The 12,658-nt window shown below is 40.0% G+C and overlaps 1 protein-coding gene across 4 annotated transcripts in view; it reads right to left on the reverse strand.

Moving 5' to 3' along the window:
- DIP2B (DIP2 acetate--CoA ligase B (putative)) overlaps positions 1–12,658 on the reverse strand; it is a 266,458-nt gene that overhangs the window by 66,762 nt on the left and 187,038 nt on the right. For 2 of the 4 annotated variants that reach the window (XM_017891753.1, XM_017891751.1), the window contains 5 exons: positions 11,046–11,201; positions 10,210–10,329; positions 6,595–6,792; positions 4,692–4,783; positions 1,905–2,015 (listed from right to left, as the gene is read on the reverse strand). In XM_017891753.1, coding sequence (XP_017747242.1) covers positions 1,905–2,015; positions 4,692–4,783; positions 6,595–6,792; positions 10,210–10,329; positions 11,046–11,201 — 677 coding nt within the window. Of the gene's footprint in view, positions 1–1,904; positions 2,016–4,691; positions 4,784–6,594; positions 6,793–10,206; positions 10,330–11,045; positions 11,202–12,658 lie in introns of all 4 variants that reach the window. The other 2 variants (XM_017891752.1, XM_017891750.1) reach the window with 1 other exon arrangement.

Raw genomic sequence — 12,658 nt, forward strand, 5'->3', positions numbered from 1 at the left:
TTCCTTTCAGAAATGCTTTTTTTTTTTTTTTTTTTTTTTTTTTTTTTTTTTTTTTTTTGAGATGGAGCCCCTCTCTATCACCCAAGAAGCTGGAGTGCAGTGGCATGATCTCGGCTCACTACAACCTCCACCTCCCGGGTTCAGGCTATTATCCTGTTTCAACCTCCCAAGTAGCTGGGACTATAGGAGTGCACCACCATGTCCGGCTAATCCTTGTATTTTTAGTAGAGATGGGGTTTCGTCATGTTGGCCAGGCTGGTTTTGAACTCCTGACCTCAAGTGATCCACCCGCCTCGGCCACCCAAAGTGCTAGGATTACAGGCACAAGCTACTGCGGCCTGGCTGATTTCTTTTTTTATTTTTTTGAGACAAGATCTCGCTTTGTCAGGCTGGTGTACAGTGGCACAATCTCGACTCACTGCAAACAACGCCTCCCAGGTTCAAGCAATTCTCCAGCCTCAGCCTCCTGAGTAGCTGGGATTACAGGTTTGTGCCATCACAGCTGGCTAATTTCTGTATTTTTAGTAGAGATGGGGTTCCACCATGTTGGCCAGGCTGGTGTCAAACTCCTGACCTCAGGTGATCCACCCACTTCGGCCTCCCAAAGTGTTGGGATTACAGGTGTGAGCCACCGCACCTGGCCAATTTCTATTTATAAATCCACATCCTCCACCATATTCATCTTTGACATCAGCCCTCAGAAATAAACTGCATGACAAAATTAGCATCAAGTGGCTCATGGAGAAATCACTCAAACATGGAAATCTGTTACATATGCTTCATTTTAGTTGGGCTGATGTATTGTTAAAGTAAAATCTTACAATCCAGAGAAGTAACCTGTCATCACGCCATCACTTTCCACCTAATGGAAATCCTAGGTCATATGATACAGTTAGAGGAAATCTCTTTACAAAAAGGTCTCAACTACTATAAATGTGGATTATCTATAGCCTCTGAAGCAAGAGTGGGATTCTTTATAAATGATCAGTGTTGAAAGTCAAGTATGCCCCCATGATATTTTATTTTATATCTGAAACACAGTCTTGCTTGCCCTGTTGCCTGGGCTAGGGTACAGTGGCGTGATCACAGGTCACTGCAGCCTCAATCTCCTGGGTTCAATCAATCCTCCCACCTCAGCTTCTCAAATAGCTGGGTCTACAGGTGCACACCGCCATGCCTGGCTATTTTTTTATTATTTGTAGAGATGGGGTCTCCCTATGTTGCCCAGGCTGGTCTCGACCTCCTGGGCTCAAGCAACCTGCACACCTCAACCTCCCAAAGTGCTAGGATTACAGGTGTGAGTCACCATGTCTAGTTGCCCCAGTGATATTTATTTATTTATTTATTTTGTTTGTTTGTTTGTTTGTTATTTAGACAGAGTCTTGCTCTTGTCGCCCAGGCTGGAGTGCAATGGCGTGATCTCAGCTCACTGCAAGCTCCACCTCCTGGGTTCACGCCATTCTCCTGCCTCAGCCTCCCGAGTAGCTGGGACCACAGACGTCTGCCACCACACCCAACTAATTTTTTTGTATTTTTTAGTAGAGACGGGGTTTCACTATGTTAGCAGGATGGTCTCGATCTCCTGACCCCGTGATTCACCCGCCACAGCCTCCCAAAATGCTGGGATTACAAGCATAAGCCACTGTGCCTGGCCTCGCCCCAGTGGTATTTTAAATGATATACAATACTATACAAATTCTATCTTAATTGAAAATATGTTATTTGCATAAAACTTGTAAATATTTAACAAATACTTTTTCTACAAATTTCATGTTTTAGAAAGTGAAGCTGAGTACTTCCAAAAATGGTTGAACAGTTTTTAATGTTGTGACTGCACCTATCCAAGAACTCAATGCCTGCCATGTCACATCAGGCTACATTCCTCTTAAATTTAGCAATGTTACCTTTCTGGTAAGAGGTACCTCTATAGGCACTGGAATCACTTCTGCCAGGAGGCATCCATAAAAAGCCACCATAAACATGACTGGATCATTGTTGGGGTAAACCAGGGCTACCTAAAATTCATAATGACATTCAGTTTAACAGAGGAATAAAACCATACTAATGCTTTCAATGTCACTGTCTAAGTATATAATATTTATCACGAACACAATAAATCAAACTATTTAACAGCCATCTGCTCAAAAGGAAATTAAGTTACTGAGATAGAGACACACATCTAAAAAGATCTCCGACATGCCCATGATTATACTACACATTTTGTGTACTATACTATAATGCATTCATCCTCATCCTCATCACAATTTTTCACTTAATCCTTTTGGTGATTTAGCAAAAAACAAACCATCTTAAGCATTAAGTTAATTACTTAGGAAACCCAAGGCAATTTACTTTAGTTTAGGGCTAAGGCAATAAAATAAATGTAATGGATCTCTCCAGATAGAACAGCATATTAAAGAATAAACCTTACATCTCTGGAGAGAGCCTACAACTGTGGATTGACTTGATCACCATGTTAGGGCCAACAGAAGTTTTCTTACTCTTTTTTTTTTCTTAGACGGAGTTTCACTCTGTCGCCCAGGCTGGAGTGCAGTGACGCGATCCTGGCTCACTGCAAGCTCCGCCTCCCGGTTTCACATCATTCTCCTGCCTCAGTCTCCCGAGTAGCCGAGACTACAGGTGCTGCCACCATATCTGGCTATTTTTAAATATTTTTAGTAGAGATGGGGTTTCACTATGTTAGCCAGGATGGTCTCAACTGATCTCCTGACTTCGTGATCTGCCCACCTCGGCCTCCCAAAGTGCTGGTATTACAGGTGTGAGCCATCGTGCCCAACCAGTTTTCTTACTCTCTAATTCATTGTATTAATCCTTGTTCCCTTACCCAACAATGCAAATGTTTCTAGTAGGAGGGCATTTGGTAATAGGTGTAAGCAATACTGGCAGAAACCGTACGGATATACAGTTAATTCATTAATAGAACATAAACCGTGAAACCTCTATAATAAGTTCAAACCTGTGATCTCACCTGTAACACATCACAGAGATAAGTGACTTTTCCTAATTCACTCCAGGAATGCAAAAAAAAACAAAAGTCACTACCACTGCGGAGTTTGTTACTTGGCTTGGATACTCACAGATTAACATTTGAAACTTAATTACATCATGAGACTTGTTTCCCCTTCTTTTGCTTTCAAATACTCTTAACTCACTCCCAAGAGAAGTTCGCTTTTGAACTTTTGAATTTTCCTAGGGTTCTGGAAAATTAATTCCACAAGACATTTAAACAACCCATTTCCTTCCTGCACAGTGTCCATGTTGCTAGGGAGACACAAAATCATCCGCTTAGGGTTCAGGAGGACAAGGAAACACTCGTGTGTCACATTTATAAGTAAAAGTCATGCTTTATGTGCCCTTTGTCACAATGCAAAAGTATTTTCAACAGGCTTAGTTTAGGAGATTCCATAATCATAAGCCAATCAAAATAAGTCTATTGTGTAGTTGGTGTTTCATTCTACGAATTCCAAATGAAAAGTAATGGTAAAAGTGATCGTATTTGGAAAGTCATTAATAGGAAAATATCTTCAAAATTAAAAAAACAGTTTAATGTCCCCTCAAATTAAAGGAGAAATAAAACTATGTCAATTAGTTTTTTCTTTTCTTTCTTTTTTTTCTTTTCGAGACAGAGACTCACTCTGCCGCCCAGGCTGGAGTGCAGTGGCGCAATCTTGGCTCACTGCAAGCTCCGCCTCCCGGGTTCACGCCATTCTCCTGCCTCAGCCTCCCGAGTAGCTGGGACTACAGGCGCCCGCCACCACGGCCGGCTAATTTTTTGTATTTTTAGTAGAGACGGGGTTTCACCGTGTTAGCCAGGATGGTCTCGATCTCCTGACCCGGTGATCCACCCGCCTTGGCCTCCCAAAGTGCTAGGATTACAGGCGTGAGCCACCGTGCCCAGCCCAATTAGTTTTTTCTTAAAAGTAACATGAATCTTCCTCTCTTTTTACATAAAACCACAGAAAAATGTTTTAAAAGATGTATGAGGCTTTGTTGTTGTTGTTGTTGTTGTTAGGGTCTCACTCTGTTGCCCACACAAATGCAGTGGCAAGATCATGGCTCACTGCTGCCTTGAACTCCTGGGCTCAAGCAATCCTCCCACCTGAACCTCCCGAGCAGCTGGGACTACAGGTGCGTGCCACCACGCCCAGCTAATTTTTTAAAAAATTTGTTTGTAGAGATGGGGTCTCACTATGTTGCCCAGGCTAGTCTAAAACTCCTGGCTTCAAGTGATCGTCCCACCTCATGTCCCAAAGTGCTGGGATTACAGGTGTGAACCACTGCACCCAGTCCGTGTTTGAGGCATTTTGTAAAGAGGAGGAAAATAAAATAAAAAAAATCAAAGAGCAAATTTTGTTGCTGTTTTCTTGTTGTCTAAAGATTCAAATATTTATTTCTGGAAAGACTAAGGTTTCTCTTTCTTTTTATTAGCACCTAAAGAGATTAATGACTGGCAGCTACAGGAAAGGACATGTGAATTTCCTTCAACCCAGGAATATGAGAATTATCATCTGGCATTGGGCTAACCTGGGTTTGAACCAAACCACTTTTATTTTTCCAAAAATAAGAGTTATATAAATTTTCCTGTTGTATATTGAAACTCCAGAATATTAGAATATTAGCATATTAGAAAACAATAAACACCACCTCCCTAAAACCAAAATGCCAATTACCCTGTCTCCAGGTTTTAACACAGGTTCATTTTTGGTCCCCAGTTTATTAAGAAGTGTGTAGGCCAACTTTAAACTTCTGCTCCACAACTTTCCTGAAAAAAAAGAAACAAAGAAGTCTTACAGAAAAAAAAAACAAAAAACAGGTCTACCTCAATGAAACAATATTCAGATCATCAGCATAGTCAATGAGACAATGGTCACTACCAAATGATGGGTTAGATGAGTATCATTCACCTCCCAACACACAGTAGGCCTCCCCACAAAAGCTTTATATTCATTCTAGTTTACAAAAGCCAGTCATGCCTTGAAACAGAAATAAAACATCACCAGATGCTCATCCTGGTTTACATAATATTTCAAATTCTTTTCTGAAATAATCTGCATATCTTTAGAAATAATTTGATGTAAACTGATCACACTGAAAGGGAGGAAAACAATATTTTTAATTACAAGACTGAAAATCAGAAGGATACTTCTGTTCTAAGCTTTTTTTTTTTTTTTTTAACCAAAAAAAAAACGGGAGTCTCGCTCTGTTGCCCAGGCTGGAGTGCAGTGGTGTGATCTCGGCTCACTGCAACCTCTGTCTCCCAGGTTACAGTAATTCTCGTTTCAGCCTCCCAAGCAGCTGGGACTACAGGTTCATGTCACCACATTTGGCTAATTTTTGTATTTTTAATAGAGACGGGATTTTGCCATGTTGTCTGGGCTGGTCTCAAATTCCTGGCCTCAGGTGATCCACCTGTCTCAGCCTCCCAAAGTGTTGGGATTACAGGCATGAGCCACCGTGCCCGGCCAGCTTTTTAAAAAATTTACGAATATCTTCAGAAATGTTCTAAGCTTTTTCTGAAAAACCACTCACATAGGTGGTATCACACACTTGAGGAAACTGCAAAGCAAAAGCATGACTCAAATGACTGAACATTCCATACTGCTGTAATTTAGTGAAAACAAACACTAAAATGGAATTATCTGTATGAATATGTGGATGTATTCATAGATGTTAAATAAACATGCAAAGACTTGGCCAGCTAAATGCTTTCTTTAAGGGTTATATGAATGAAATGTATATATAGCTTCTGAGGTGAATGTTAAAACAATTTTAGCAAAAACAAACAAAAAATGCTTTTCTTTTCCTATTCCCTCCCCTCCAACACCCTCAGAAATTCTTATTTTAGATTATGAGATAAGCAAAAGGGAAATTATGTTATTTTAAATAGCTATGTTATTTTATATACAATTTATTCAGAGGGGCATCCAAAGTTTAAACTATGTCGACCTGTGTAATTCTTTAAATAAAACCTTGTTTTTCCTCAAAGATTATTTTCTATCTAGGTCTATGGACACTGTGCTCCACTTGCAAAGGAGAAAAGGAATCTGTTTGAATAAACTAGTACAAAATCTCACAGCCCAGGGTTGACCCCATTTTCCTTGAAGTTATTTTAAAAGAAAATTTTAGCTGGTATGCAAAATTAAATGGAAAAGTACTCATTCTTCGTTCATTACAGAATTTTGTGCCTATTATAATCAAGAAGCAGGATGGAATAAAGATTCAACAAGTAATCAGTTTCAATTGTTAGATAAAACCATCTGATTTTCACCATACATCATTAATACTGACCAAATGTTTTTCTAAAATTCTCTTGTAATGTTAAAACATCTACGGATGTGCAAAGTCTCTCTTCTTTTTGCTGCCTTTTAAATATTAGCTGGCTTGCAAATACCGCTTTAGCAAATGAAAATATTTGGCAATAGCTTTACTTATAACTTAGGATCCTTTTAAATTATTGAAAAAAATCTACTGAAACATAATGGCCAGCAACTGCTAAGTATCTAGATTAAAAACGCTACCCATGATATTCTGAAGAACTCTCGGAGAGAAGGATCTGGAATCTTGCAGACTCACCATATGTAAGAGTGTAAACTGGTTTCCCTGTCATGTCCAGTGCAGTCAGACAGGAGCATTTTGCTTGAGTGGTACCCCAGCGCTGCAGGGCAGATTCAAGAGCAGGAGGCCAGTTACAGATGACTCCTAAAGGCTCTCCTTTCACAGGGGTCATCTGCCGTCCCTCCGGCTTGGGCTGGTTGGGGTCTGGCTGAGGTACTGCACCAGGAAAAGACCAGTGGGTGAAATGAGTACAAATACCAATGAACACAACTTAGGTCTCTAATCTCAACTGCATCTTCCTTTTCATTTCATATTTATCTGGTTTAAACTCACTTTGAGAAAGGACATGGTTAGAAATTGTGGTCCACAAACTGGGCCTTAATTCAACTTTCCAATTAAATGTGAAATCATATTCAATATATTCTATGCAATGAACAAATCCTGACCCTGACAAAGGAAATCACTGCATATATAGAATAGCACAAAATACACATTTTTTGTAGCAATTTCACAATTTTTGGCAAATTTGTTTTTAAATCTTTACAGTTTGTGTCCAGTGTGAGAGAGCCAGGTTCTACTATACCAGATTATGTTTAATGAGAAAGCATTACACTGTGAGTCAGAAAGTCCAAGTTTACACTGACTTTTTACTAGCATTACCCTAGGCAAATTGATTTACCTGAGCTTGGCTTTCCTCATCTGTAAAATGGGGATAGTAACAGTTATACCTCAGGGTCATTACTTCACTCCAATAGATAATGGGCATAAACCACAATATCCCATGTCTCCACACCTCTGCACTCATCTCGTATGGCCAATCCCTTTGCCTCCTGGTGAACTCTTCCTCATCCTTTTCAGGACTCTTCCTCATCCTTTTCAGGACTGAAACAGCACATTCTCTGGGAACAATTCCCAACTACTCCCTGAGGAGACTATTGCTTCCTTAGTGCTCCCACGTTGCCCTTAGGAAAGCATTGAGGATCCTCAAGGACTCCTTTTACTGTACAAGTTTTCCCCCACAAAGGCTGATGGCTTCTTGAGGAAAGGGGTGGCTCTTACTCCCCTTACTGCCTATAGTGTCTAATACTTCAAGGCTGTTCAATAATGTCAGCTGAATTGAATTTGGGTGTGTGTTTAGGGGGGAGCTAATTATTAACATGCTTATTCCAGAGATTGGGGGTGAATATTTCATATCCTTTTACAGATAAAACAAAATCCTCTTAATTTTCTAAAATGAACAAGCATTATTCAAACAATAAAAATCAAAAAAAGAATCCCACATTTTGTTTTCTCCCTGAGACGGAGTCTTGCTCTGTCGCCCACGCTGGAGTGCAGTGGAGCAATCTCGGCTCACTGCAACCTCTGCCTCCCGGGTTCAAGCAATTCTCCTGCCTCAGTCTCCCAAGTAGCTGGGATTATAGGTGCCCGCCACCACGTCTGGCTAATTTTTGTATTTTTAGCAGACGGGGTTTCACCATGTTGGCCAGGCTGGTCTTGAACTCCTGACCTTAGGTGATCCACTTGCCTCAGCCTCCCAGAGTGCTGGGATTACAGGCGTGAGTCACTGTGCCCGGTCAAAGCCTGCATTTTTGTAGCAGGAAAGATAATTTACACGTGCAACAAAAAGTCAAGTATTTACTGAGTGTCAATTATGTTCACAGGATATGATAAACATTGAGAAAATAAATGCTGCACACATTATTCTTTGAACAAACATTATGCCTAGTAAGTGCCTGGTATAAGGAATATGGAATCTGAGCTCTTAAGGAGTATCTAGAGTGCACCAGGGGACACAAACACACACAGACTCAGCGCTAAGGCTAGGAAAACATGAGCAGTGCGTGACAGACGCATGGACAAGGAGGGCAGAAGTGGGGCACGTCTCCACCTGGAGGAGGAAATGTCTGAGCTGAGTCTTAAAGGATGAGCAGGAATTAGCCAGGTGAACAAGAGATGAGAAAAGAGGCACGAAAGGGAGAAGGGACAGAATGAGCAACAAATCTTAGATGGGCAAATGAAATATGAAATAAATGGTATTTTATATAGCTCAATGACAAATCTGGGGATTGTACTTAAGATGCCATGATTCATTTTTCTACTAACATAAAATTCATGAAATAGTTTCACTCCCCAATTTGCTGCCTTAGGTTAAATAATAAATGTTTCAACTGTCCTTCTGCTTTGTATATTCCCAGACCCTAAACCACCAGATTAACTAAAAAAAAAAAAATAAACACGGGTGTTTCTAAATAAGTATTTTATTTGTTTGGACAGACTATGTATAGAGTAGGCATTGTTTCTGGCCATGAAAGCTGACATTATCACCATTGTCCATTAGGCTTCAATGCAGATTCTGGGGCACGTTCTTTCAGATTTCCAAAGACATACAGGTATTTTTCTTTTCCAAATGTAACAATTACTCAAACAAGCAACTACTGCCTATTTATATTGGTAATTAATGGAAAGTTGTTAGTTCTATTCTGCCAATGCAATTTTTTCAGGTAAGATTCCTATTAAACCCTGACCTTCATGTGCCTGGTCAGTACCCAATGCTAGAAACACTGGAGAGGCTATTGCTGGCATGGGCATCTTGAACATCAGTACATCATGAAAGACATCCACCATTCAATGAGTTTAGTGATTCCTAAAGAAACAGATACTCATCTTAACCTCATATGTCAGGTTGCTTTCTGTGGCATAAATTGGGCTAAGACCAGATCTAGTCTACCAATGTACCTAATTCTATTAACAAGCTGATGTGATCAAAACCTATTACTATTAGTCTCAGGACATAAAAACAGACTACAAAGCTACCAAGGCTTAGCTCTTTCAACAAAAGCTTTTCTTAGGTAGATCTATTTGTCTAGATCTACTGTCATCATTCTATACTTATCAAATGGCCATTCTCATTTTATCCATACTCACACCCATTCCCCTTCCCTATTAAATCCTAGATATATGATTTCATCCATAATTTAAAAATTACTGAATGAATAAATCACTGTTACACTTCCTCTGTGAAGCCTTTCCTAACCCAGATGGAACTGATTTCTTCCCTTCTCAGAAGTGCTTATATTGGCTGATAGATACTTAATACTTAGCTATTCACATGGATATATTTTAGCACCTGTCTAAACCGTAAACATGAAGGAAATAACTGTATTTTTATAAATCTTTGAAACTTTTCACCATCAAACACGCTGTCTTGTAGAAAGCAGAAATATATGTAGCGATTGGTTGATTCATAAAAGGACTACATTATATGAAAAAAAGAGTAGGCAAACTTTTGAGGTTGAATTTGATATCCACATCCAAGAAAATGCCAAATATAAATAACTCATAAAATCATGTATTTGGGATAGTTCCTAATTTCAAAGAGTTTATTTCCAAAGACAGTTCTATGCTTCACGGTTATCTCTTTGCCTTTCTTCCCTCTTCCTCCCTCCCTCCTTAATTTTCATCTAAGATCTAAAATGCAGATGATCATTAGGGAAAAAAGAGCAGAGAATGATGAACTCTTTGAACCAAGAACTGTGTCTTGTTCATTCTTTAATCCTACAGTACTTGACACATAGTAACTGCTTAAGATAAATTTATTTAATGAATGCATGTTTTTGGTATTTTTACTACTACCTTCCACAATTTCTTCAGAGTCATCCACAAAAAATTCCTTTAAGGGAGGCCTTTTGGGTCGTTTCAGAGTGTTCAGAAGCTGCTGGATTTTTGTAGATACTCTGCTACTGACAGGAACACCTGTAAGGGAAAAAATGGTAAGTTAAAATTCATTGACTGTAAGGATATTTTAGTTCCTCAGTTCCCTCAGGAGCTTTTATTTCTAAGGCCATTTGGCCTTTGTCCACAGTTTCCTTCTCTTTTGAGGAGACCAAATATGCACACAATAAGTTTTATGACAACAGAGAACAAATATGGTACTATTATTAATACATGGCTTAAGGATTTCACCTAATCTTCCTTTTCTGTTATTCTTTTTTTTTTTTTTTTTTTTTTTGAGATGGAGTCTCACTCTGTCTCCCCGGGCTGGAGTGCAGTGGCACGATCTCCGCTCACTGCAAGCTCCACCTAATTTTTTGTATTTTTAGTAGAGATGCGGTTTCAACACGTTAGCCAGGATGGTCTCGATCTCCTGACCTCACGATCCACCTGCCTCGGCCTCCCAAAGTGCTGGGATTACAGGTGTGAGCCATTGCGCCCAGCCCTCTGTTATTCTTTTCTTTTTCCACATTCAGGTTTTTGTTCAAAGTATCTTCTGGAAGTATCCACTAAGTTCGATTAAGTGGCAATACTGCCACTGTGCAGATGATGGAAACAAGGTACCCAGGATTAGTTATTAGTGGGCCAAGTACAGTGTAGTTCTGCAACTGCTGGGCTAGTTAGGAGCTATTGTTCATAATTTGAATTTTTCTAGTTTAGTTTACACTACAATTGAGCTACCAAAAACAACTCCTTACCGTCAGCTGTATCCATAAGGCTGGACCTGTTGGATCCTTTGTGCATGCCTTTAACTATCCCCGAGGGGGGCAGGTCAACGTTTGCTGGGCGAATTGAGGAAGATGATGAGGAGGAAGAGGTAGTTGTAGTGACATCAGGAGGAGCAGAGAAATTCTCTGAGAGGAGAAAACAAAATTTAGACTTATATTAGCAGCAAAACTAAGAAACTTTAAATCTTTGGGGTTTTGTTTTTTAACAAGGAAGAAAAGTACATAAATGGGGGTACTGGCGATTGTAAAACAACCTTTAAAAATCAGATTCTACTAGCAAGACACAAAGGGAGAACAATAAGTAAAGTCAGGGTATATCAGCTTTACAAAATTATTATTATTATTATTATTATTATTTTTGAGATGGAGTCTTGCTCTGCCGCCCAGGCTGGAGTGCAGTGGCCGGATCTCAGCTCACTGCAAGCTCCGCCTCCCGGGTTTATGCCATTCTCCTGCCTCAGCCTCCCGAGTAGCTGGGACTACAGACGCCCGCCTCGTCGCCCGGCTAGTTTTTTGTATTTTTTAGTAGAGACGGGGTTTCACCGTATTAGCCAGGATGGTCTCGATCTCCTGACCTCGTGATCCACCCGTCTCGGCCTCCCAAAGTGCTGGGATTACAGGCTTGAGCCACCGCGCCCGGCCACAAAATTATTATTTTGTAAGACTTGAGTAGCCTTAGTAAGATCAAATCACACATTCAATGTTTCTCAAAACATCATTTTCTACACAGAAAGGCTGGTAGAAATCCTGTGTTATAGAATAATCATAATAAAACTTGCAGTGACCTCAAAATGGAACCAAATAAGATCATAACTGGCTACTAATATTGTAGTCTCTCGAACATTTCTTGATGATGGTTTATCTAGAATGTTTCCCCTTCTACCAAAGACCAAACTCATATCTTGAAAGTGGGTCAGACTGCACAAGTTTCCAGATGAAAAAAAAAAAAAAAAACTAGATAAAGTCCACTTTTAACTTTTATACAATAATCCATAGGTAATTTGGATCTCCTTGACAGACAAGGTTCTTCCCTTGCTCCAAGTAGAGACTAAATAGTGTTGTTCTACTCTACTGCACATTGGGATTCTTTTTATTTTTCAGACAGGGTCTCTGGCTGTTGCCCAGCCAGGAATGCAGTGGTGCAATCACAGCTCACTACAGCCTCAACCTCCTGGGCTCAAGTGAGCCTCCCACCTCAGCCTCCCAAGTATGGGGACCATAGGTTCACACCACCACACCCAGCTAATACTTGTATTTTTAGTAGAGATGGAGTCTTGCCATGCTGCCCAGGCTGGTCTCGAACTCCTGGGCTCAAGCGATCCTCCCACCAATGCCTCCCAAAGTGCTGGGATTACAGGCATGTGCCACCACACCAGGTCTCAAGATTCTTAACATGGAGAAACTGAATGAGTAAACTGGAAAAGATTCCTGTGCAACAGGGGCATGTAACGACAACAAAAAACACCACATAGTTTTAGTGGCTTTTGTGATTCTTGTAAGTCATATATTTTCCTCCCTCTAATTTCCTTCTTCTTACTTCTCCAGATGTTTTCTGTTTTTTTTTTTTTTTTTTTTTTTTTTTT

This window comes from Rhinopithecus bieti, unplaced genomic scaffold (assembly GCF_001698545.2).
Source record: "Rhinopithecus bieti isolate Rb0 unplaced genomic scaffold, ASM169854v2 scaffold_21531, whole genome shotgun sequence".
NCBI lineage: Eukaryota > Metazoa > Chordata > Mammalia > Primates > Cercopithecidae > Rhinopithecus > Rhinopithecus bieti.